We start from the raw sequence: 26,588 nt of genomic DNA, 5'->3' as shown, positions 1-26,588 counted from the left end.
GGCAACTGATTGGCTTTTTCCCTGCCTGAAGTAGCTAGGGGAGATCCCACCCTCCCTCCCACTTTCTCCCCTGCTGTGGCAAGAAGGGAGAGAGCCTGCTGGAGCTGGGACACAGTTTAAATGCCACATGCCAGCTGCAACAGACTGGCAGGGACGGGAGCCTGCTTTCTGGAGCTGACTCCTCTCCGCCCAATACCACAAGTAACCATAGAAAATTTCAGCTGTTACTCAGTTATTCAACATCTCTAGCACCACATGCACCCACTTGTCCACCTCTTTTTTGCCCTGTCAGCGATGACGATTTCTTTGGTGGATTTGAAGCATTAACGCATTTGATCCTTGTTTAGCTTATTGTATCCACTACGGAGTCTCAAACCTTTCTAGTAAGACTGTAACCATCGTAAATGTAATAAACGTGAAGTTCACGAGCAATTGATTCAAGTGAAAAAAGTGGGCATGACTTGTAATTGTTCATCTCATTGAGGTGTGCCGGGTTACTGAAAAGGTTGGGAACCACTGAAAGATCTAATACTAATGAATATATCCTCACATCATCTCTGTGTTGGTAGCAAACAGTTACACAGGAAACAGAATTCCTCTCCATACAAAATTTTACATTTACAAATGTTTTGCCCCATCAATTAGAATAAGAAGTCACAAATGCAAATTTGTGGTGGGGTGTTTTTTGGGGGGGGGGCTGGGGGTTGTTTTTTTTTGTTTCTTGGGTTTTTTGGGGGGAGGGTGGCGGGGTGGGGGAGAATTTCCATTCTACGGAGTCAATCAGGTTGCAAGGTAGTCAGGCACCTGAGGAGTCTGGCAGCCCCATGTCCCACGCTGGTGGGAACACAGGAAATCTGGAAGGCAGGCAGACCAGGGAGACTTCCCAACATCACCTAGCTGACTGGCAGGAAACAAGGCAGCAGCCAACCTGCCTGATTTCCACCCAAAATGTTGACAGAATCAACATTTTCCCATTGAACATTTAACCAAATCAGCATTTTCTTATGGAAAATTCTTGTTGAAATTTTTTTCAGTAAATTCTATAGGTCGGACCTCCCTGGTCTGGCACCCTGGGGTCCTGAATGGTCCCAAAGGAGAGAGTTTGACAGACCATCAGAGGTGAGGCCACTGCAGACTGGCAACACTCTGGCTGCTGGATCTCCCTGCTCTGGGCTAGTAGGGCTCTGCTGCTGGCTCCACACCCTCAGCCGCAGGGGCTCCCTGTCGCTGGATAGTAGATCGTTCCAGTCTAACCACTGGTGCTCCCTGTCCCAGGTTGGCAGCGGCTCAGTGCTCCCAGATGCAGGGGAGCCACCTAGCTGGAAGCCAGCAGCTCACAGCCCCCGCTGCTGGCAACCTCCTTGGCTCAGGCTCTCTCATCAGCAACATCCGTCATCCTGCTGAACAACAGATGGTGCCAGAACAGAGTGTCCCGGACCAGAGAGGTTCAACCTCTAGTAGCGAATATCATTTCAAAGATGCGACAAATGAGCTACAATCAGATTGATTGGTTTGCCGAAAGGAACATCAGAAGTCTGTGGCATTGCTTAAAATTGTGACCAGCTCTCACAAGCCCCATCCCAACTCCTCAAACATAAGACCATGCTTCCCTCCCAGCAGGTCTCTACTCATATGTTCTGCTCTCCCTACCTGCATGAGTTCCTGGCTGGCTCAATGCATTTGGGAATGCAGTGGCAAAAGGAGAACTGTTTGGTGTGCCTCAGAAAAGAATTTTCTACAGATCCACTATCCAGGATAATCTGAAATCTATTATATATTTGAGAAAGTTTGTGCATCTGTCCATGTGTCTGTGAGTCCATTTATTCAATAACTCCTTCTAAAAGATAAAAGCTAGGGCCACCAAATTTGCTAAGCAGCTTCCTCTTTCCTAACTTAAAAGCTACGAGAGGGTTTGGATGTGTCAGGAGAATGGGATGCACCTGGAATGGGATTGTTTTCCATAACAAAAGAAAGGGATGGGGCTGCTAGGAGACACAGTTATACTGCAGAGTGACCATGGCAGTGAGGGCCTCACCAGTAAGACAGTAGCCAACTGAGGGGAGGGGCTCTGAATGTTGTGGGCCAATGTCCTTGGGGCACGATTAATCCCACATGATGGACATCATGGACCTACAACCCAACACCACTCAAATGTCAAAAAATCAAAAGGATTACTTGCACATTTTCCATCAGCAAACTTCAGATTGAATATACATAGTTTTTTTCCTGACCATATATTTATAAAGAGGGAACAAATGAGAAACGATTAAGAAAATCCACTGACCCCCAAAAGATCAAGTAAATTCTTGAATGTCAATCATTCACCAAGTTCTAGCGGTGGAAAAAAAGCAAGCCTTCAAACTCTACCCTCTCCCACAAGTTCATACAGTTGCATTTTTGCGGTCAGTCCTTGAGCTCCCCATCTGGCAGGCATGAATGCTAACCAATTCAGGTGATCTCAATGGCTGTGTGTCACTTTAGCCAATACTGCATGCATATAGACTTGAGCCCGTCTAGGAAAGGGACTGACATTTCCTTCCTCATAAAGAGATACAAAGCTGCATATTCTGAGGAAAGCATATGAAATGCACGACTGCAAGTGCTGAAGAGACTGAGTCGTTTGTACATGGAGAAAATGGATATACTGACCAGCAAAACACTTAAACCAATACTAGCTCTTCCCAGCCTCTCTAACCAAAATGCATAAGCTTAACTTTTTATGAACCGAGCTGTCAGTCATGTAAAATGAGTTCAGCTATAAATGAAAGCATATTAAACGTACAACCATTAGGAAATGACCTAACAGACCAAGGCACATTGAGTTCATTTGTAATTAATTCACTACCCTTAGGAGAAACCAAACACTGGGGTACCAGTTAATAGAATATTTTCCCCTTGATAAATTATATTTACAGCTTGGAAAATACAAGAAAAATGAAAAAGAAAAGAAAAGCTAGTGTTCTCTAGATGCCAACAGCAGCTCTGGAGCATATAACTGATGATAAAAAAAACCAAAGTCCACATATGAAAGTGCAGAGACAGGAAGAACAAGTAAATAAGGACAAACACTATCAGCCTTGTTTTGCTCTGGGCCTTGATTCCTGTGACAGTTCATACTTAATTACTGTTTATAACTTTGAAATACCACATCCTAGGGAGAAACTGATCCCAGAATGGCAATTACAGCTTCCACTTGGTTCGTGGGAACTTCATCATCTGAATACCACGATGACAATGCAGGACTGTGTACCCTCAAAGCATTAACATTCTATCTGCACCAACAGCACTCTCTATCAGCAAACAGATCACGGAATTGTCACAGCCATTTCTTCAGAATTTAGTTGTATTTATAGGTGCATGGAAATTATGGGTAATATGCTCATTTCTGGGGTGTTTTTTCCTGCCCTATCCCTAAATGTAGCTTCAAAGACTAAAACTATTTAATGTGAATACATCTTTACACTAGCACCCTCACGAACACTGAAACCCATTTAAGTGGTCACACTGAACTGTATGTCCAGCCACCATCCCAAACTGCACCAGAGCTAACACCTCCCTTCCTCCTCCATCAGTGCTGACATCACTGTCCTCCCTATCTCCCAAGCCCACGCTTACAACTTTCTCTTCACCTCACTCCTGGGATGCCATGTCTTGCCAAGTTTCTGCTAAATGTCCTTTCTTTATCATCCCCACTATTAGAAGGTTGGAGCCATACCTTGATTGCTCCTGTTAGCTACAGCCACCTCCTCTTTAGCTCCCTCTGCCCTCAGCTTCAACTCTATCTGAAATATTTCTGCTATAACCACCTTCTCTCTCATCCCTCTCAATCCATGTCACCCACCTTTGTTGCTTCTTGTCACAACATTTGCTGTCTTGAATTCGATTAAAACGAAAATATTCATACTTGTTTTCAAGGCTTTTCTATAGACATTTTCACCCCAACCTAATCTCTGCCCTAATTTTACCCTTACTAGCATAGGAGAGAGTTACCCATTTAAGCAGAAAATTGCTTTTCTTTTGCATTTGGAAAGCCCCTTGCATCTGGTGGGCATTATAATAATAATAGAGATAGAAGCCTCCTCTTGGTTCTGTCTCCCAGCTTTGTCCTTCTTTCATATTTGGAATAGTCTGTCTCACATCCATCACACAAATTCCACTTGCAGATCCCTCCTTACACCTCATTTCTTTTACCGACCATTCTAATTCTGCTCCTCTCAGTGACATCAACCCCTGTTTTACACGGGAATGGTGACACACTAAATCACATTTGTCAACCTGGTTTAGATACTAAGCTTCTCTGGCCTGAGACCGTCTCACGTGTGTCTGGTAGGGCTGTATACATACAGAATAATCCTCAAGTATCCAGTAACCTTACAATGGCCAACGTATGGTGCATGCTTGCCACAGAACACTCCCACCCAAGGGACAGACTGGAAGAGTGCACTGGGTGTAATGTTAACTAAACGGAAGTTTCCACAGAGAAGCATGTAATGGGACCACTCTTGAAAAAAGCTGCTGCTGATGCTTTGGAGTCATAGGGATGATGGTGTTTCTATTTGGATTTGGCTGGGATGGGCTGAAAGAAAATGAGGAAAAGCAATGAATGAAGATGCAAGCAGGATTTAGGACTGAGAAATCAAGGACCTAGGTCAAGGAAAAGCACAACTAGAAAGGATTTAGAAGCAGAGCTTCTGACCACAGAAATGAGAATAGTGGACACCAGAATGTAGCATAGGGTTTAGAAAGGGCACATAACAGAAGTACTGAACTACTGGGATCAGGGTGTAAGTGATAAAACAAAGAAGTATGTAAACTAACCTGAACTGAACTCTCTATTTTCATCAGAAAAGTGGTAAATTTTGCTTACCTGCTTTCGCCCTCAACAACCAGAGAGAGGCTGTCTCTACACTACCTCCCTACTTCGAAGGGAGGGCGATAAATAGGGTGTTGGGAGTTTATTAATGAAGGGCTGCGCTGCATATGCAGCACTTCATTAAGCAAATTCCCCACCACGGTAACTTCAAAGTACCAAACTTTGAAGTGCCGGCTTGTGTCTAGCCACAACTCGACCCGGGTACTTCGAATTCCCTTTACTCCGGTCTACACTACTCCTCCTGAGGAGTAAAAGGACTTCGAAGTAGCCTGGGTACTTCGGACAACCAGCGGATGACCCATGGCTAGACGCGAGCTGGCACTTCAACGTTTAAAACTTCGAAGTTGCCACAGGGAGGAATTTACTTAATGAAGTGCTGCATATGCAGCAGCAGCACTTCACTAATAAACTCCCAACACCCTACTTACCATCCTCCCTTCGAAGTAGGTAGGTAGTGTAGAAAGCCCACACTGGGGGGGGGGGGGGGAATTACTTCCTTCCCCGTGCATCAGAAGGCAGATTCACTAGCCAAGACAGTTTGAAGCCCAAACACTCAAATTCCATTTCACATGCTTTTCTCCCAATGCAAGTTTATTAATAAACAGAAAAGGCAAAAAAAAAAAAAAAAAAAAGGCTCAAAATAATACAAACACACTTGGTAACACTCTTTCTGCGGTCTCTGGCTGCCACAACTAGGGAAGGGACTACCCAGCTTTCTGCAATGAGTAACTCTTTCCTGTCTAATGACAGAGAAATATACAGTAAGACATCATTGAAACTTGTCTGCTGGTCTGCTTGAGAGATGGGAAGCTTTCCATCTGACTTACTTAAGGTCACGTGCTTGTTGCTATTCATGTGCCCTGTGACTGTGACATTTAAAGAGCCCAAAGGCTGTAATGGCAGATTAGGTCTTGCACATACACTGGAAAGCCCAATTCTCTGTTACACCACCCTACAATAGCACTAACATGTTAACAAAAAAACCCTACTATTAATATCCAGCTAGCGTGGCTCTTGAAATCAACAATATTAATTCATTAGAGACTAGAAAGCAGAAGGCCTCTTGTTTTAGGTTAAACATCGATAAAACCTGGACAAAGCAAACATTGTAGGAAGACATTTAAGAAATTTTCAAGAAAAACAGCTGAACATTACGGCTCTTCCAATCTTGAAAAGTATTTGTGGAGCAGAAAAGCCGATCTTGAAAGGTCTCATACAACAATTTGGGAGGTCATCCCAGAACACTGAGCAGCAGAAAAGACAAATACTTTTAGGCAGCTTTAAGAACAATGTATTTAAAGTTTAATTATATAGATTTTTACTCCTAAAAAGCCTAAAAACAGGCAGCAAAAATCAGAAAGCTTAGTTTCAGAGATATCAATTCCCAGATGTGGCTACAAGGAATATCTGCCACAAAAAGGCCATGTGGTCTTGTGATTTGATTATGGGACTGGAAGTTTAAAAATCTGTCTACTAATTTCAGTCTATTCTCTGCTTTTTTACTGTCTGGGAAGTAAAGTCTGTGCCTCAGTTTCCCCATTTCACAGGAGTCGTACACCTGCTATAGGTATATGAAGTTTAACAACCATTTAAGAAGCCTAGAACGGATGCTGCTACACAAATGATACATTACACAAACAACTATGAACATTCCCCAAAGCCACATTTCTTTTAAATCAATATATCATGCATTATTTTATTCCATGTCTAAGGGATTTTTGAGCCACAGCAAGAACCAAAATACAGAACAGCAAAGGAGCTAGCTTTAAAATTTAGGGGAAAAAAAATGGACTTACATTTGTATTGCAGAGTTTGTATTGTTTATAGGCTCCAATGCACACAATAGCCCCAGTCCTTTGAGTGTGGGGTTGACCTTGGAAAGGCTGGTGGGATACAGAGCCACGGTGGGTTGAGTCAGTCCCCTGAAACAAACTTTGAGATTCAGGAAAGGCCTGCGAATGGGTCGAAGCCTGCTGATAAATCGAGGGCCCCAACATCTGAGGTCCACGTTCTTCTTGGTAAAGATTCCCATGTTGAACTGAAGGGTTAGATAGATGATTGTGTGTGTTCCCAAGCCCCTGATTCTGCTCATATGCTTGGTTTCTTGTTGACTGTCGCTGCCTACGTGTTTTTTGAGGCAGTTGCCCAGTGTCAGTTTGCAGCGGTAATATATATGGCACTTTTCCATATCCGTATTTTCCAGGGCTTATGGGTCTTTGATTTCTGTTTCTAAAAGAAGGTAAAATAAAACAGTTACTGGACTGCTAAGGCATGAACTTTTAAAATATTTGTATGAAGTTTACCTACAGCCAAATGAACTTCATCTCCAGCCAACCTAGCCAAAAACAGGTAAACCAAAAGGCTCAATTTTCTAATAATATGTATACAAAAGTAAAACTGAGTAGACTTGTAGGCTCTAAAGTTTTACATTGTTTTGTTTTTGAGTGCAGGAAATTTTTTTATATAATTCTACATTTGTAACACTAATTTTCACCATAAAGAGATTGCACTACAGTATGTGTAATGCAAACTTTTGGAATCAAAACTAAACAAAGGGAACACTATATACTATATTTATTCTGTGTTGTAATTGAAACCAGAATTTGAAAATGTAGAAAACAGCCAAAATATTTGAATAAATGGCATTCTACTATTGTTTAAAGGCACAATTAAGCTCATGATTAATCTTTTAATAGCTTGAGAGCCCTAATACAATTAGGATTACAATGAAAAAGAGGTTCTATTTCTGACATATAATTTCTAGAAAATTGGAAGTTACAGATGCCAGGCATTAGTCAAAGACTCTCTTTGGATTTATTTTGCCATGTGTTTATTTCTTCCTAAGACTTGTTACACAAAAACCTTGGAAGTAATTTACTTTACATTCTAGCTTTAGTAGCCATGTGGGGCTTTTAATCAATCTTCATGCCTCAAGGATGCGTGAACCAGAGTGTTGATTTATCCTGCCAGATAAGTGGCCAGCACTCCAGTTGTTTATAGGAGTTAATCTGCTCTGAGGCTGATGGTCACTGTTGAGGCAAGGTTTCTTTCTCTACCATAACATACTGAAATAATATGTATTATTTGGGGGGGAGGGGGTGGAAATAAAGGTGATTACTAAGATGACAAATCAGGGGGGCACAGGCATGTATTTTGAAAGAATAAACCAGTTCAGAAGTTCAGATAAAGCATGCCCAGATATAAGCAACCTTTGGTCCAAAATTTGAATTTATCTGAACTTTTTTGATGATTAAAGAAGTTTACAGCAGAGTTTTTTTCCCTACTTCTCATTTTCACACAGTTCTTCACTCGCCCATTCTTAGCAAAACAAGGAAAAAAAAACCAGTACCCTTGGTTACACGATAGTTCCAAAAATACTTTGCAGACTGGAGAGAGTCAGGTATTTTAGTGGTCAAAGCATCTGAAATTGTGGACCTTATTCCAGCTGAACCTCCAAAACTTTTTGCCCATTGGTTTTATGCACACAGCATGTTGGAACCATCCTGTCTATCGAGAAATCCTCCTTTCATAACCCAATAATGGAACTGAAGGTTACCAAGACAGCTTTCCTACAAAGCAATGCTCAGTTGTTGGGGAAAGCAGCAAGGGTTTGATCCACCTTCCCTGTAAGCACTTAATATTTTATCCCCATTTCTCACTGCCACTGATTAAAAAAAAAAACAAAAAAAAAAACCACCTTATTCCCACCCTTCATGCCCATCAAATCTATGCCTTCATTCTCTCCTTTTAAGTGTCAACCAGCTTTAACAAAGCTAAAAATTCCAGGGGCTTGCTTTAATGAAAAATAATAATGAACACCGTCACTTTCCCTACATGCCCCTAAATTGTATACAAAACTTCACTATTTCTGTCTACCTGGTAGGAATTTTAAGAGTGGTCCCTTCACTTCTTAATGGAGACTGCTGCCACCAGCTCTCCTCATTACTTCTACACTAGAAAGAAATGAAGGTGAATGACCTCCTTTCTAGCACTCTGGTAAAGTGATGGTCCTCCCCCTACCACCAAAACACAGCCCCCTCTTCTTTATTGAAAGAAAAAGAGAGGGGACAAAGAAATGGCCTTGAACTGAACTTTGAATTTTGTAATTGAATCAAAGTGTTGGTAATTCAGACACTGAGCTGAGCTCAGGCTCACCAAGTGGAAGGGTGGGGGTGGGAGGAGGGACAGAAACAATTGCCCATAGGTCTGTGTGTTTAAAAGGGCTTGGGGGCCCATGGCCCCCACAGCACAGCTAGACGAAGGCAGGCTCCTTGGCCAGGGATTTTTCCCATTCCACTCCCAGAAATGGCCAGACATCCCTGCAGCCTTTGTGGGGGTGTTTCCATGCACTCCCCCAACCCTGAGCACCAATTCTGGAGCTCCCACTAGCTGGGAACTATGGCCAATGGAAGCTGCAGGGGCAATGCCTGTAGGCAGTAGTGCATGGAGATCCTTATCCCCTCCCACACACCACACACCCTGCTTAGGAGCCACTGCCAGAAGCATGTGCCAGTCACTTTGGGAGCTGCCAGAGGTAAGTGTCTCCTCCTACACCCAAACCCCCTGTCCCAGCCCTGAGCCTCCACCCACAACCAAACTCATCCCCCCAATCCCAGGCTGTTGCAAGTGAATGAGAGCGTGGGGAGAGCTAGGAATGGACAGAAGAAGGATAGACTGAATGAGGTGGGGTCCTCTGGCAAAGGACAGGACAAGGGCAATGCCTCAGGGAAGGAGCAAGGCAAGGGTCTTCAGATTTGCTTGATTAGGCCTGGGTGGGCCTGTGAAAGCCATGGCTGTGCTACAAGAATGGGCCCAGCACAGCTGATAGATTACTGGGCACCAGCCAGTGCAGGGGCTGCACAACCCAAACGTCTGGTGGACTCAGTCCATGCAGAAGTGGCTTGTGCATGTGGTGGGGCCCTGTTGACTGTGCGGCCCTGAGGCCCAGAGTTGTTCTTGGCAGGCCTGTCTAAGCAGTTCAGAGCTGGATTGAGGTTCTCAGGGTCCAGGTCTCGGGCTGGATATTCTACATGGGATCTGCAGCCAGAGGATTACGTTGCCCTTATAGAAAAAAGGCTCGTCTCTCTCGTGGCAGGACACACCACATTTATTCTGAAATAAAAGCTTAACATGCTACTTCTAATTATTAACATCTTTCTCCTTGTTCATGGCCTCATTTTAATGGTTATTGTTTGAAATGAAACCACACAGCATTGTTTGTTTTGCCTAAAAGCATTCACTCATTCACTCTTGGCAGCATCCTTACAAGTTAGGAATGTAGTTTGTTGTTGCATTAAGAGATGCAGTTAAGATGCTTGTAAAAAATAACTTGGAAGCAATTAGCTTTTTATATTCCTTGGGGAACATCAGATATAATTTATGGTGTCATGCAAGACCAAAGGAGAGAATATCTATGTCCATTAAAAAAAAAACAGGCTTGATTTACCTAATAAGAGCTCTATGACTTCACTTAAGCCCTTAAAATTGGTCCCCACTCCCCCCAGTCCCAAAACTGCTTGAAGGAGGTTGAAGTAGGCTACGCCTCGATGGCTCGCTTTGCAATTTGACCTGTCAACAGGATAGCCCAATCACAGAGATTATCCCTTGTTCCTGTCAACACTCCAAGGCCCAATAACCTACATGCCTCTGTCCCTTACCACAGCCTGCTTTGGAGTGCTCCCTGCTCCCAGTTATTTGGAAGAAAATAGATGACTACTTCTCCATTACCCTTTCTGGGCAGACTGCAATCAAGGGTGCCATTCACTTCCATTATGATGGGAGAAAGGGAGGGGTCGGCAACCAAAAGAGCAAGAAGAGCCTTTTTTTTTTTTTTTAAATTTAGTAAAAAAACTCAGAAATTCGAGAGCCACAGTGCATGTGAATATGAGGCAGTCCTTAATAAATAATGCCAATCCATGCTGTTTGTAACCCCTATTTTAAAAAACAGCAGACAGACAGTGATTTGCAATACGATACCTGTTTACTGCAGGACGTTCACCGTTTACTGAAAATAATCAGGAGGGTGCGTTTTTTTGTTCGTTTTTTTCACTTTGCAATTATAGCATCAGGAGCCACAAAGAAGTCCTTAAAGAGCTGCAGGTTGTGGACCCCTGAGTTAAGGCATTCTGTCACCAGAGGCAGTGAGTACAGTACACAGTTGGCAGGGAACCACTGGAAGTTAGATTTCAGAGCACTGGCCTTTACCAATAGCTCCCCCAAACATAAGAGGTTATAGAATCCTAGGGCTGGAAGAGACCTCAGGAGGTCATTGGGTCCAGCCCCTAGAGATGGAGATGTCACAGGTCTAGTCAAAGCACTCGCTACAGCACACTTTCCAGACTTCTGTGAGGGGATCTAAACTCTGAACCCAACTTGCAGTGCTGGCTACTGTCCCGTGCAGTTGTCCAGTAGGTGCTCACTCCAGATGCAGACAACATTATAAGACCACCCTCGGGCTGCAGGACTCTAGTCAAATTGCACAGAACTTGAAACAAGTGCAGTTTTTCCCCATTCTTCTCAAGTGGCACTTGCACTCTCCCCCAAATGCTACCACGTGTGAGCCTTCTGGTTTCCAGCTGAACTCTAGGAGGGCTTGAAAGCCAGCACACACAGGCTTCACACAAGATTCGTAAACACCACAGCTCTTCACTTAGGGAGTGTGAGAAATATACCGATTTATATAAAGTTATAAACCTACATATATTTCCCTGCCTCAGGTTCCTCACCTAGGGTTGCCAACTTTCTAATTGCACAAAAATCAACACCCCTGCCACATCCACCAGCACGACCTCCATCCTCCCATCCCCACCCCTGCTCTCTGCCAACATCACTCATTCTCACAAGGCTGGGGTAGAGAATTGGAATATGGGAGGGGGTGAGGGCTCTGGGCTAGCACCAAGGATTATGGGTTCAAGGGAGCTCCAGGCTAGGATAGGGAGCTGGGGAGTGGAGAGGGTGAGGGCTTTGTCTGGGATTGTAGGCTTAGGGGTGCAGCCAAAGATGATAGGTTCAGGATGCAGGAGGGGGGTTGAGATACGGGGTTGGGGTGTGGGGGCCACAGGCTTCAGGAGGGAGTTTGGGTGCAGGAAGAGATTCTGGGCTAGGACTGGGGCTTGGGTACAGGACAGGTTTAAGGTCCTAGCAGTATTTACAATGGCTCCTAGAAGTGGTCACCAGGTCACTGAAGTCCTCAGGCACAAGGAGGCTGTTTGCACTGTGCTCACTCCCACAAACACTGCCCATGCAGCTTCCACTGGTTGAGGGAGCACACAGAATCCCCACCCCTCATGCCTGGGGACCACAGGGTCCAGCCTGCTGCTTGCAGGAGCTGCGCAGACCCAGGCAGGTAAGCAGCTTGCCTTGTCCCAGGACCCCCACCACACCACTGACCAGACTTTTAGTGGCCTAGTCAACAGGGCCAATGGGAGCCACCAGAGTCCCTTGCGATAGAGTGTTCCAGTCAAAAACCAGATGCCTGGCAACACTGCCCTCACCTCGCTGGAAAGTTCTTTGGACTTGAATAAAACCCTCCGAGTGTCCAGGTTTCTTTCCTCGCAGCTCATTGGTTTCTCCTCAGACTCACACAGCCATGTAAGCTTGCTCAGCCTTCTCTAGCTGCAGTTCAGCGGACCCCTCCTGCCATGACCTGTCTCCTACACTCTCCTGCCCGTAGATCCTGTCTCAGGCCTGGTCTACACTATTTCAAAATAAGGCCCCTTATTTCAAAATAACAAGTGGAGAATAATACCATGTCCATTATTTGGAAATAATAGGCTGCTTATTTCAAAACTGGTACTCCTGCTTTCCTAAGGTATTATGCTTATTTCAAAACAGCCCTTGTATGCATAGGCCATTGTTGTTACTTCACAACTACAATCCTGACCACTCTGGCCGCACCAGGCATCTGTACCGCTCCCCTCCTCCTGAGGGGCTACATAAAGCCAGGAAGAGAAGGACTCGGAACATGTGGCCAGCCACGAGGGCTCCATGTGGGACTCCACCACCCAAGGCCAGCATGAGTAACCCCAGGACACCCTCTGATCCCCAGACAGCTGCCAGCATTCCTGAAGTTCCCACAGCAGTCACAGGAGAGCCCCAGCCTGGACTGAGGTGGAGATCATGAACCACACTTAGGTCTGGTGGGGAGACCACCAACCTCCAGGATCTCCACACCAAGAAGAGCAATGCAGAGGTCTACAGCCCGATCACCACCAACCTAGATGACAAGAGGCATGACAGGACCCTTGAGCAGTGCCAGCTAAAGATCAAAGAGCTGCAGGCCTACCATGAGGCCAGGGAGCAGAGTGGATTCTCTGGGGTGACATCACACACCTGCCACTATTATGAGTAGCTTGATGCCATCCTGGGAAGGGGGCTGTCACCTCCCCTGCCATCATCACCAAGTCTAGCCCAGCATCAGTCAGAAGGAAGCAACAATGACAAGAAGGTGGCCAGCCAGCCAGACATGCCCACCAGCCAGGAGCTGCTCCTGACCCTTACAGGATATCTCCCAGGCTTCCTAGCCACCATGTGGCAGCAATGCTCCTCTGCCATATACATTGGTCAAATTGGACAGTCTCCCCGTAAAAGAATAAATGGACACAAATCAGATGTCAGGAATGGTAACATTCAAAAACCTGTAGGAGTACACTTCAATCACCCCGGACACACCTAATATTTCAATTGCTCAAATGTCAATCCAGAGTGCCCAGTCTTCCAGTGTACTTAAGTTATACAGCAGGTGCAATAGTAGGTCTGGGTCTGAAATGCACTTCAGTAAGTGGCAATGATATTGATACAAGCCTGTACCTAAGGGTATTGTTCATCTTTACTAATTACAGATTTGCTCTGTTCCTATCAGCTGAGGAAGACATTCATCTCTTATGCCATAGCTGTGATTCTGTTTTCTAATGACACACATGCACACACACAGAGCTAATGCTAGAAATGAAACCTGCAAAGTAGGTCAGATATTTCTAATTTCAGTGGACTTCTACAAACATAGCACTCACTTCACAGGGCAGACAATACCCCTCACTGTTCATTACACATTGGTAGTTTCATTCTTGAGATGCATGATACTTTACCTATGTCAATTATTTTGTTCTCCAAGATGCTTTGATATCTGGATTTGTAATTTCACTGGGGACTCTTATCGTGCATTATAATAGGATGTATTTAACTTGTGTAAAACCAGACATACAACTCAGCTGAAATGACTCTTACATGTTGAGTATTTGTTTTTGTATTCTTGTCAACAATGCCTAATAGAGGGCCTGATCCCATGCTATTAACCCTCAATATCCGAGTGACACCAGGGGTCAGGATCCCCTATTGAATCAACAGTGTCCCTACTAAATATGTGGGGAGTTTTTTATGGCTTCAGCATAGTGATCCAGATGCAACAGATACATGGAAAACTATTCTGAAACAAGTATCAGAGAGGCAGCTGGGTTAGTCTGTAGCTTCGAGAACAACAAGAAGTCTTGTGGCACCTTATAGACTAACAGATATTTTGCTGAGTAGACCTTGTCAGCTTTGGCCCTCCCTCTTACTGGGACCCCACTCTTTAAATACCCCTCTGAAACCACTCCCTACTCATGCGCCTGATGAAGCAGGTCTTTGCCCATGAAAGCTTATGCTCCATAATATCTGTTAATCTAGAAGGTGCCACAAGACTTCTTGTTATTTTGAAATAAAGAGACTATGTGACTATCACAGGAGGAGTGAGAGTCAGGATGCTGCTTTCTTGTTTCAGCAGTGTCACCGATGTGCACCAGGACCTTGGGTAAGTCTCTTTACCTCTCTGCGCCATAGTTTCTATGTGAGTGAAAACACGGTAAATGGGGTAACTATTCTCACCTTCTTCTGTTAAGTATTACAGTGATTCATTATTTTTTGTATTCAAAATCTGTATAATTAGTGAGACTGTTGTACCCAGAAAATCTGAAAGAAGAGAGCACTAGCTTGCAGAAGCAGCTCACATGTATAAAAGACCACCACTCCCTCAGAAGATAGCAGTATTAAGAAGCATCACCTTTGGAGCTGGGAAAGAGGGGATGACTTGTAATAACAGTTATGGCTGTGTGCATCAGTGCAGATCCACTGACCTTTCAGCTTCTCAGACAGATGTTCACAGGCAAACGAACAACCCAAACCTAGCCTGACTTGATGCATTAGTCTAAGTTTTACCATAGCTCTTCCAGCAAGGGGCCAGATTCTGTTTCCACAATGCCCAGTGCAGCAATGGAAGATGTTTCTTGGTGGTCACTTGATAATGAGTATAACATCTTCATAAACACAGGGTCCAGTCCAACATTTCTGAAGTGAGGATTACTTGCCATGCCAAGCTGTACTGACAGAAGATCATGAACCAACTCAGAGACATGCCACCCAATCCCACTAAGTATATTGATGCATATAACAGGGGAATTAATGTTTCTATAGAAAATTCCCATAATGCCCAATAACACAGGCATTCAAAGTTATATTTCCGTCTTTGAAGTACATATTGTAAGCCTCTTCTGGTAAAATGGCTTGCTACACTCTGTACAGAACAGCTTTTGTGTACAAGAGGATTTGTGTAGGTATTAAAACTAAAAGCTGGAATGCAAAGCATGAGATTGATTGCAAGATTGAACGCAAGTAGATATAAGGAGTGCACCACTGGTATTAAAAGTCAAGGATGATCTTTTCCCTGGTCAGGGCTGCTTTGTTCAAAACAAGTGAACAAAGCTTCTTGTGGTAAATTTAACCATGCAACTGAAAGTTAAAATAAAACAGAAGCAAAAACCCCATATAAATAACATGCATCTGAAAGCTCAAACTTTTTTGGCAAATGTGAAAACTCAAGCAATAAGGAGAGGGCAGAGGAAGTTTGCATCAGCATCCTCTTATTTTAATTCAGCTCCTTCCCTTACAGAACCCATACAATGGTATTTCTAACTTACGGAAAAGAAGGCTGAATTTTACACATGCTTTTTTACATCTCAGAGCAGGCTTAGTTATCAGTTTATCTCCAATCTGAATTTCCTCAAAGGCACTCCCACCCTTACCTGGATCAAAACAGTGGTTGAGCACTCCGAGAACAAACACAATTTTAGTTTACTAGTCATAACTGACTTTTGTCAATGTTTTCCTGTAAAATGTGTGCAGTCCATTGCTGAGCTCAAGTAAGAGAGATCTATCCAGAGGATGATCATTCCTCTCAGAGGCAAATTTGGAAGCTTCAGAATTTGTTTTTGTTCTGCATTGGGCAGGAGAGGGAAAAGAAATAGAGAGAGACAGGACATTTGCACTCTGAAGTCTGATGGGAAAGCCAGCATTCTAGGACGTAGGAAACCCCAGGAAAAGTTCCTGTTGTACTTGATTTAGCAGAAGTTTTTCACTCCAGATCACACAAGATAGACAAGCAAGGTCCTGAACCTGGGCAGGGTCTCTCATCCCATGTCAGTGCCCTAACCACTAGTATATCAAGGGTGAAAGTTAAGCTCTTTCTACACTTAAAAGAATCTGCAGATAACACTATATAGCTATTCTACCAGTAGTGAGGTAGATCATAGCAACAAGAGAGATCCTTGAATAGAATAAGCTACACTAGCAACAGGATTTTTTCCTGATAATTGCATTTACACTAGGGCTTTTATTAGTTTAGCTACGAAGGGGTTCATTTGTTTTTTTAAACACACTTCAGTAACACAGTTATGCCAGTACAACTTACTAGTGTAGCCTACGCCTAATTTATTTAACTGCCTCTAAGAAGCACTTCATATTAACAAAATAATTTTCTGCAGTGTTTTGGATAGATGCAGACACCAAACACCAGTTCAACCATCAGAAATGCATAATAAAAGACCCAGAAAAATAGGTACTTCTTGCTTAAGACTCTAAAACATGTATATTCTACTTATTTATCAGCAGGCCAACTGCTGAGTTGTTGTAAGAGCCGATTATCCTGTTACTGTTTGTGTCAAGCTCTGGGAAGCAAAATCTTGCCCATGCAGAAGAATCTTTTGCAAGGACAAGAGTTCAGTGCCCCTCACAATCAGGTTGAGAATACATTTAATATGTACATCTGAGCAGGGAAAAAAGCGCCACTGAACACATTTGTCATCAAAAGACAAATTGCTGTTAAAGAGAAAACATGCTTACAGACAAGTGGCATCATCAAGTGTTTCTTGCTAGACAATCGCCGTCAAGCATTCCTTATCAGTGTGTTGTCTCAAGTAGAGGAATTATCTATGTGTTCCATTTAAATCTGGCAATAGCCTTCCTGCAATACGAATTGCCCAACAGGAGTATTCAGACAAACCTAGTCAGCGCACCTGAGAGCGTAAATGACCGACATTATAGTTTGCTTAAACTTTAAATACCATTTGAATTCGCAGATCATTGAGTCACCAGAAGAGCATCTTCCAGACTCCAATTTATGTTACCTTATGCTAATGAGGCACCAGGAATTTACATCTGCACCTCATTAGCATAAGTTCAGGCTGTTTATTAGCACTTCTCCAAAAGTGGCATTGTTAGGTTGAAATTTTAGTTTCTTATTCAAGATGGATTCCAAGTTGGCCTCCATTTTGAAAGGGATGTGACTCCCTCTTCTTTCCCTTGGAAGAGGCAGGAAGTTTTGGTGCCAAGTTAAGGCAGGAACCAGTAGAAATCTGCCTAGCAACCAGAGAGTATATAAAGGGGAGGCGCTTGCCCCTCAGGGCCCCTCTCTCTCTCTCTCTCTCTCTCTCTCTCTCGCTTGTCCTCAGCCTAGCAGCTCACTGAGGAGAATTCTCTAAGGCCCCTTGCCAGAAACCAGCAGCTAGGGCACAGTGTGTAGCTGTTAAGCCTCGTAGGCTGGCTTGGCGGGGAGAGTCAGGGAATTCGAGCCAGCTGATAGCTCAATAGCAGCAGTGTAGCCACTGATCAGCTTCATAGGTCAGCTGAGCTGTTTTATTTTACTTTGAGTTACAGATCTATACCATATACACCTCCATGCATTCTTTCCAGGCATTCTGCACTCAGGATGGCGGGCCAAGAATAGCAGACAGAAGAAGGGAAGAGAAGATCTACACACCTGACCATTTCTGCTAGCTGCCTGAAACCTCTCTGCAGTGATTTACAAACTGTTCCATATTCAGATATGGTATTATCCCTTCTATTGATCTGTGGTGATTTCTTTTAAGTTTTGACTGTTTGGGCTAACATCCAAGCCATCTAATAACATTTACGTACATAGTTGGGAGTCCTATTCTTAGTGTTATCTTGTAATATAGTTTAATAAATATTATTTCTGTTTTATCTCAATGTGTTATTAAACCTACACATTTACCATTGACAGATGCAGAAGGGAGATAGAACTTGCAGACCAGCCCATCTTCTGGAAAGCATGTTAACCTCATTTAGTTTAATCTGTTTTGGGCTAACAGCATGTGTAGAAATGGCCATTGTGTTTTAAGAACTATGTCTAAAACCCAGTTCAAGAACAACAAAAAAAAACTAAGAAAAAATACTCCTGGAGTCAAGTTCAGGTCCAAACAGCATCACATTCTAAAGCTGGAATTAGTTTTCATTTATCACATCTTGGAAATGAGACCCAGGAGGAAAACAAAACATTTGTACAGGTTGTACCTCAGTGGCTCTGAATGAGGGATTTTGCTGGACCAGGGAAGATTATTGCCCCTGTCCCTGGCCAAGCCCCCTCGCTCCCTCCGGCTGTGGCTCACCACCACAGACAGCATTCCAGCCCTTTGGGGCTCCTGGGAACGCCAGCACTCCAGCCCCTGTCTCCCACAGTGGGCTGACAGAGCGAGCCGCTGCTCCAGCCCCAGTGTCCCACCCAGGGCTGCCAGAACAAACTGGCACTCTGGCCCCAGTCTCTTGCAGGGGATTGCCAGGGATGCTAGCTCCAACCCTGCCTCACTGCCCCTTTGCGGGGCTGCCAGCTGATTGCCCTCCTGCCTGATTCTCTAGCTCAGGAGCATCCCTGCCGGACAAAGGATGTTGCTGGACAAAGAGATAGCCCATTTTTGGACATGCAACAATGCCAGTATTCCCCAAACTGCACATCATTAAACAGTATCACATACACTGCTATGTGATTTTATTGCCTTGCAATACCAGCCTCAGACTCCCTCCTCAGTTGGCAGAGGTCAGATGGGGTGTTTTACTGCAATATAGACATGTACTTAAGGATAGCTCATATGTAGGACATAATACAAAATTATCATCATGATGGCAATACAATTGGCTCAGTAAAGACCAAATGCTACATTCGGTCTCCCGTGGTCTGTGAATCAGGTCACTCACCTCCTCTTGGGCTATTAATTGCATAATATTGTGAGTTAATCTATATTTGAGTTTATTTGGCAAAATACAAATGAACTAGAACATATATAAAAATGGAAAGGTGAACTATTTTCCAGTTACTATTTAAGAGATAACATATTGGGAATATTTGGCGGATATCTTGATTCATTTTAAGCCCATTTAAGGTTGCCATACTCTATAACATTTAATTTTAAAAGAACCAGGCAATTTGGAATGTTTTTATAGACAAAAGGCATTGTCATTAAGTTTCTTGGGGCCAAATCCTTCCTGCCTTCCTCTGTTATGCACATTTCTAATTTCAAGAAAACATTTTGTGTGAAGAGAGCAGGATTTAACCTCAAGTCTAACTTTAGGTCATTGTAAAATATATATTTAAAAGCTTAAAATTAAATTTAAATGTAAGGCATTGAACGCATTATATTTGGTAAAAAACTATTATGTTGCAAACAAAAATATAAAAATATATAGGTCGGTTGCCATACCTTGCTTTTTAAACAACACAGCATGCATTAGCCTTCCAGGTTTACAGCATAATTACTGCAACATCGTGCCAGTCCATGAAAATTTAAAATGCAGTCCTAGTTACAAAAGGGAGACTGGGGGATCTGTTTGCTGTGAGGAAGATGCAGCAGTAAGCAGTACACATGGTGAAGGGCTTTCTTAAAAAATGTGTACACTGTTTAAAATGTAAGATTTATATAAATCCATTTAAAAATTTCATCTTGAGCCAATGTGACTACATACGTGATATTAGGCTTTGTTTCTTGGCATAAGCATCAAGGATTCAAAACTATAGACACTCTCTCCAATTCTTTTACTACTTCAGCAGTGTTGTGTGTTCTAAACATTCTGAAAGCACTCAGTTCAAATAAAACATAGTTTAGTCTGGGAAAGACTCCATCTATGCCTGTCAAGCTTCTCCTTTGTAGTATTTCTGTAGATTTTAAACACGCATGGTATATTTTTACTGAAGCTGACCGACTTAATAGTCCTGGAGAATGTAGTACCACCTACTCCTATTAGAAATGAGGGAGAGCTCTTAAGAGCCAGGTGGATTCACACCACTGTTCCAAGACAAAGGCCACCATATATCACCTTGCCGTGCTATGCCACGGCACTGTGCAGCTTTGCATTCCACACCCTCACCTTTCACCAGCTTTACAATCAATCAGGGAAAAAATGGTTTAAACATGAAAGAAAGAGGGGAGAACTTTGACTCTGGTTTTGTGTTGTAAAAATAAGTGCATGTGTGCACATTAAGCTAGATAACAGCCCAAAGTGAGGAATAGCCACCTTTGACAAATCTTTGGTCACATTGCCGTATAGCTCCTGGAAATACACTACCCCTTCCTCCTTTGATTAATTGCACTTTTCTGGCCCCCTATAGCACTGATTGCACTCTAATATCACATTTAAATAATTATTTCTTTCATTACTGAAGAGTAATTAAAATTACACTATGAAATAGCTTGATTAAGAATTTTAAAACTTGAGTGCCTAAAGCCAAACTCCTCAGTCCATATAAACGGACTGATTTTCAGAGGTTATGAGCACTGGCAGCTTTCATTGGCTCAGTTATGGTTTGTGGGATGTTTAACGCCTTTTTAAATAGAACACACATGGGTCACTTTTGTTTACATGCCTAAACTGGAATAGGTGATTGACTTTAAGCACCCTGGTTTTAAAATGTTATCCCAAAACATTCCCTAAAGCTTGACTTGAATATTTGCAACCTCACGAATACACAGAGCAATAAACTGTACTTGCAAAATGCACTATATGTTGAAAGTAAACAATATAATTCAGTGTTTCTCAAACTATGCTCTGTGGAACACCGGTGTTCTATGAATAACTCGCAGGCATCTGATACTCTTTTTGATATCATACCTTTTGGGCTACGTCTACATTAACAAGTTCTTTCAGAAAATCTGGACCCTTTTTTTGAAAGAACCCACGGAGCATCTACACACAGGATGCGCTCTTTCAATCTGAAAGTGAAAGAATGCGGCTCTTCTTCCAGACACCCTCTCCCGCTCCCAGATCAGGAAAAGTGCCTTCTTTAGAAAGCTTCTTTAGGAAGAAAAAAAAAAAAAAGTTTGTGTAGACACTCTGTGAGCCTTTTTCTCAAAAGGGCAGTCCTCATGGTGCCGAATTTTTTGATCCCTGGCCCATTCGTTCAAAAGAATGGGGGCTGTGTGGACACTCTCATTTGAAAGAGCAGACCACTCTTTTGATCTGCTTCTTTGTGTATGGAAGTGCTCTTTTGAAAGAAGATTTTTGGAAGAGATCTTCCCAAAGAACTTCTTTCGAAAGATCACTGTAGTGAAGACATAGCCCTATAGTACAGATTTTCTGTTATTAAAGCCAACTACAATGTTACTACTTCATTGTCACACCACTCGATTAAATTACCTCCTGTTGGTTTTGTTGTATACATTGCTTTTTGGTTTATTCTATTTCTTTTGTTGTTGTTGTTGGTTTGACAATTTTTTTCAGAAAATTTTCATAAGTGTTCCACGTAAAAGTTATATTGTTTGGTGTTCTGTGGTCCCAAAAAAATTTAAGAAACGTCAATATAATTTACCTCTAAGTAGTGTAATGTTCCAGTTTTGGTCACTTCTGTATTATTTTACTAGGTAAGTGATACTCTGAAGTATTTCGGTCCAATAAAATCCACACAAAATTGTAAGATATCAAGATATATTAGTGCAGTATAGGTTAATATGGGAATAGAACAGATTAAACATGCCATGTTCTCCAGGGCAAGGATCCACCTCTGATCTGAGCAGTAACAGAAGGCATTAAATATAATATAACTTCACTTTTAATACAGAGTTTTTTCTTGCTTTTTTAGAACACTGAGAAAATGAAAAATGAATAAAGTTTAAAAGACACTCTGCAGCCCTTGTTAACTTCCCATCACAACTCGTAACGTAAAGCACTGCACTAGAGTTATTCTGCTTTGTAGAGATTGGCTCACACAAACCCCTGACTTCAAGGGCTAGGTGAGGCTCCAGAATTTGAACCCAGAACCAGATGTATTCACAGCTGGTCCCTTATTCTGAAACAGGTTGAATAAACCCTAGGTCCCAGCTTCCTGTGGGTTTCTGTTTTCAAAATCTGGCTCAAAATTTTGCCATTGAAGTTCTTATCGGACATTTGACTCAAAGATGCTGACATAATAGAAAGAGCTGATGGGGGAGTGTGGGGGAGGAGAGAAGGAGTATAAATGAATATGGCCTGCAGCTTGTTTATCCACAAGGTATTCAAAATTATGTTGGGAGACACTTTTGCCTTATACCATCACAGTGTCGGTGCCAAGAACTTAAGTTCTTCCTTTAAAGCATTCCAAGGTGCTTAACAATTACAGTATCATGTTAGGGTCTTCAATTTTTCATCGCACAGTACAAAGACTGCTAACAATAATATTATAAAACTTAATTATTAATTAGTATACCCTGGGGATTAATAGATGGCAGGTGGAGTAGCACCAAGTCAAGTTGAGATGAAATCACCTCATTTAGGTATTCATTTCCCAGGAAATGCCTTGCACTGAGGTTTTTATGCTATTAGAACTTGTTCAGAATTTTATTCAGACAGTAAATGAACATTTTGCTTATGGTGCTGTCCTGCCTCTCAAGTGTTGTGGAAATGATTGCGCTGAACAATGGTGAATGCTCTTAACCTGGATATTTTTAAAGAACTTGCATCCAATAAAGCAGCAAATCCCATTTTTTTTAAAAATTCAGTTTTCATATTCACCATTCTGCCTGGGTTACAATATGCCTAATTATTCTTTGGTTACAAATAGAATAATAATGCTAGCCCTGGAGAAGAATCTGAGCTATGCATTTAGTCCAGCAATTTAAAAAAAATCTGAGAATGTGGTTCAAACGGAGGACGCAAGGTATGCATTTGCTTCCACAAACCAGAACTGCTACAAGTGGGTCAAGATAAGTCACATCAGAAGACATAGTGAGGCTTAAATCAGTTAAGGGCACAACAGCTGTGTTGTCCCTACTGAAGGTAAGTTTAGATGTGCCAACCAAGTGATCTAAATTTCCCAGACCAAATATGTGACCAGATGAGACAACAGAGGTAGTTTCAGAAAAGAAAAGCCACTTTTGAGGAACTATACACTCATCCCTGAAGAGCAAAGCTAGAACTGCCCAACCCCTCTCCCAAGGCCTAAGCCAAATCTAAGTAGTCCAAAAAAAAAAAAAAACAAAAAAAAAAAACACAAAAACAAAACACACACATCACACTCTCACTTGAGCTGCTGGCACCAGAAGAAAGGAAATGGAGCTGTAGCAATGTGAGAGGTTGATAATTTCTGGATTCTTTTCTCAATACAAAGCCTCCCTCTCACCCCCCCACCCCCTTTCACACACAAAAATGTTTTGAGGAAATCCTTCCCCCATTAATGGGTTTCCAAAACTATAGTGAGACAGATTTTTCATTTATGCCGGGAGGTGTAATTTCTTTCAACTTGCACTGTTTATCTAAGTCTGTGTTACCCACCCACCTCATTAATATCTCATAAATCTCACCAAATGTTTGCAATTTTTCCTTCTTTCAATAAAAATACACGTAACACGCACAGAGCTTAGTTCAGCCCAGAGTCCACATCAGCTTCTGCCAATGTTGATGCAGCCACAGGGCTCCACAGTAAAAATTTCACTTGTAGGGGGAGATAAGGTAGTAGTGACAGAAAGCAGTTGCAGTTGTGGGTTCCACTGCATGGGGGTGTGTAGGCAGGCACTGCACCCCAACTACTGGGCCCCACTAAGAGATATACTAACTCCGCACATTTTCGTATCAGGCTCAGTTTAACACTTCCCTTTCCCAGAAATCTCCCCCGCACCCCTTTCTTTACAATTTATCACATTTGTAGCTGCCGGGACCTGAACTGCTTTTTTAGGCCCCAATCCTTCAAGTTAAGATACACAAACAGGCTCCTATGTTTCAAGCCCCACTGTAGCCAATGGGACATTACAGAGGCCCAAAAGTTTATCTATGTGCTATCAGCTGCAAGACTGGAGCCTCAGCTCTCCATTTCTGCAGTCTCAGTGGTGAGTAAGGCAGAGCTCTTGGAGGGTTAGCAACAGTCTGTGAAAACTATTTCTATTGCAAAGGTGTTTTCTGTTTTAAACACTCTGTCCTGCTCCATGTGCCAACCCCTTTTTTAAATGCACATGCTTCTTTGTTAGATGATTTTGTACTTGGATTTGTCACACAACGTATTTTATGGTGGTTTGTTCCTATTGTTTTAGGACATGACATGCTCCAGGTACCTGAGGAGATGATGCTTTAAGACATTACATAAAACTATCGTATTGTTAAACAACTGTGATGGACCCTTAGCTCTCCAGACAAGAGAGCATGCTCCCCACTCTAGAGTTAGCAAGCAAGGGATCTCCATCATGCTCAACTCCTAGTCCCATCTTCAAATTGTTGAGTCTATGTCTTCCCAATGAATACATGCACTAGAAAGAAATTCTAGTGACAATGTTCCAACAGAGCAACAACTGTTAATGATAAAATGTACTATTTGCAGTCTGCTAACACTCTCGGTAGGTGCTGTTTGAAGAAACCACAAAGCATCCCCCTGCCCTCTTTTTTTTTTTTTTTTCAAAGACATTGCTATAAATGTGTAAAAAGACAAAAAGAAGTGGTTTGGGACATTTTTGTAGTATAACTCAAAGACAGTTTTGATTTTAGAATGGCCTTTGGCATGCCCATTAATCACCAATAAAATCTGAGCCCTTTGGAATTAAAACAAATTACAGTGGCCAAGACTGAGGTTTAAAAATTGGCCACTGCATATGAAAAGTATTTTTTCCAAATCAGTTTCACAAGAATTTTTATTTCATGCCAAATAATGTAATTGCATTCAAGTGGGAACAGCTTGTAAGCAAGCTTGGTTTGTTTTCATAAATGTATATTATTTCATTTTTCTTTATCATCAATTTTCCGATAATCCGAAACAAATTCCTTTAACAAGGTGCAGGTCTGTAACCTTTAACAACATGGGGCCTAATTCAGGAAAGGTCAACGTTTATGCATGTACAACAAGGAGTTAGTCTTGAAGACTTAGCAGTTCTATTATGGCATAAGCTTTAGTGAGTTCTCACATTTGAAAAAAATGACTTACAACTCATGAAACAACATCATAAGAAAATCTGTAGTCTTTAAGGTGCCACTGGACTCCTTGTTGCTTTTGCTGAAACGGACTTAACACGACTACCTCTCTGAAACCTGTCATTTATGCATGAGGTTAACTATGTCCTTTCCTGTATTAGGGCTGTGGTGTATCACTGAATCTTGCCATTAGTTCCACTGTGTACCTGAAAAAGTACGTTCTACTCAGTCTGAGTTAGGATTGCACAGCATGAATTAAAGGACAAGGAATGCGAGTAATATACCAATCGTATACACTTGAACCTACCTACTCTTGGTCCCTGATTAGGGAACACCCACGCTACAGACCCTGAAGGGGAAGAAGAAGTGGCTCTACATGCTGCCATTCCCCTACCCTCTCCCTCCGAGGCTTTTCTCTGCTGCTCTCATACCAGCAGATGGGAGGGGCAATGCCGGGGAGTAGTGAGAGGTGCTGAGGCGCATGTGTCCACAAGAAGGTACCAGATAAGAGCCCAATTCCAACCCCCTCACACATCCTCCTGCCCTCCATGGTCCACAAAATTCCTTAATCCAGCATACCCTGTTTCCCATGGTTGCCAGATGAAAGAGGTTCAAGTGTATATGGGATCCATACAGTATCTGCATTAGAGGAACAAGAGGACGTGAAAATCATGTTGTAAACTAATTCAAATGTATTCTCTTTAAGGATTACTGATGGGGAAAAAAGGAAAGTAAGGAACAAAATCCCATATTAATCCCCCAACACAAGACGTGGGAAGATAAAGCAAGTCAGCAGGACTGGATTATGGAGATGCTTAACAGCTTTACCCCACATTTTGAAGAAAATGTGTTTATTATTACTACTGTCAACAGCTTCCTAAGTCACAATATCCTGTCTTTTTCAAAGCCATTTCTGAAGGAGAATCTGCATCATTCCATTTCAAAACAGGATTATTTTTAGTCACCATCAATGCTGCCAAAAGCAATTTTTAAAAAACTGACTTATTTGCAGCCTCAAGATTATTCTTAGGGTAGGGGGTTTCTTTAACTTTCAAAAAACAGGTTTTCACAGAATATTAAATTTTTCATAAAAGGAGTCTGCTTTCCCCAGGAAATTTTCCACCTTTCATCAAATAGCTTAACACCAAAAAAACAAACAAACAATTATTCAGAAATGTCTCCACAGTTCCACTTGAGAGTTATAGTTCCATGATACTGAGTACGAGATGCCTCGCTCCTTCATCCTTTTCCACTG

General features: G+C 42.4%; 1 protein-coding gene across 1 annotated transcript in view; it reads right to left on the bottom strand.

Annotated features, from left to right (window-relative positions):
* The window catches only part of THSD4 (thrombospondin type 1 domain containing 4), a 593,806-nt gene that overhangs the window by 523,339 nt on the left and 43,879 nt on the right, over nucleotides 1–26,588 (bottom strand). Inside the window, exon 4 of the mRNA XM_075006841.1 lies at nucleotides 6,670–7,102. Coding sequence (XP_074862942.1) covers nucleotides 6,670–7,102 — 433 coding nt within the window. The remainder of the gene's footprint in view (nucleotides 1–6,669; nucleotides 7,103–26,588) is intronic.

The sequence above is a fragment of the Carettochelys insculpta genome, chromosome 12, assembly GCF_033958435.1.
Source record: "Carettochelys insculpta isolate YL-2023 chromosome 12, ASM3395843v1, whole genome shotgun sequence".
Classification (NCBI taxonomy): Eukaryota; Metazoa; Chordata; order Testudines; family Carettochelyidae; genus Carettochelys; species Carettochelys insculpta.
This window is presented reverse-complemented; position numbering and strand designations above follow the sequence as displayed.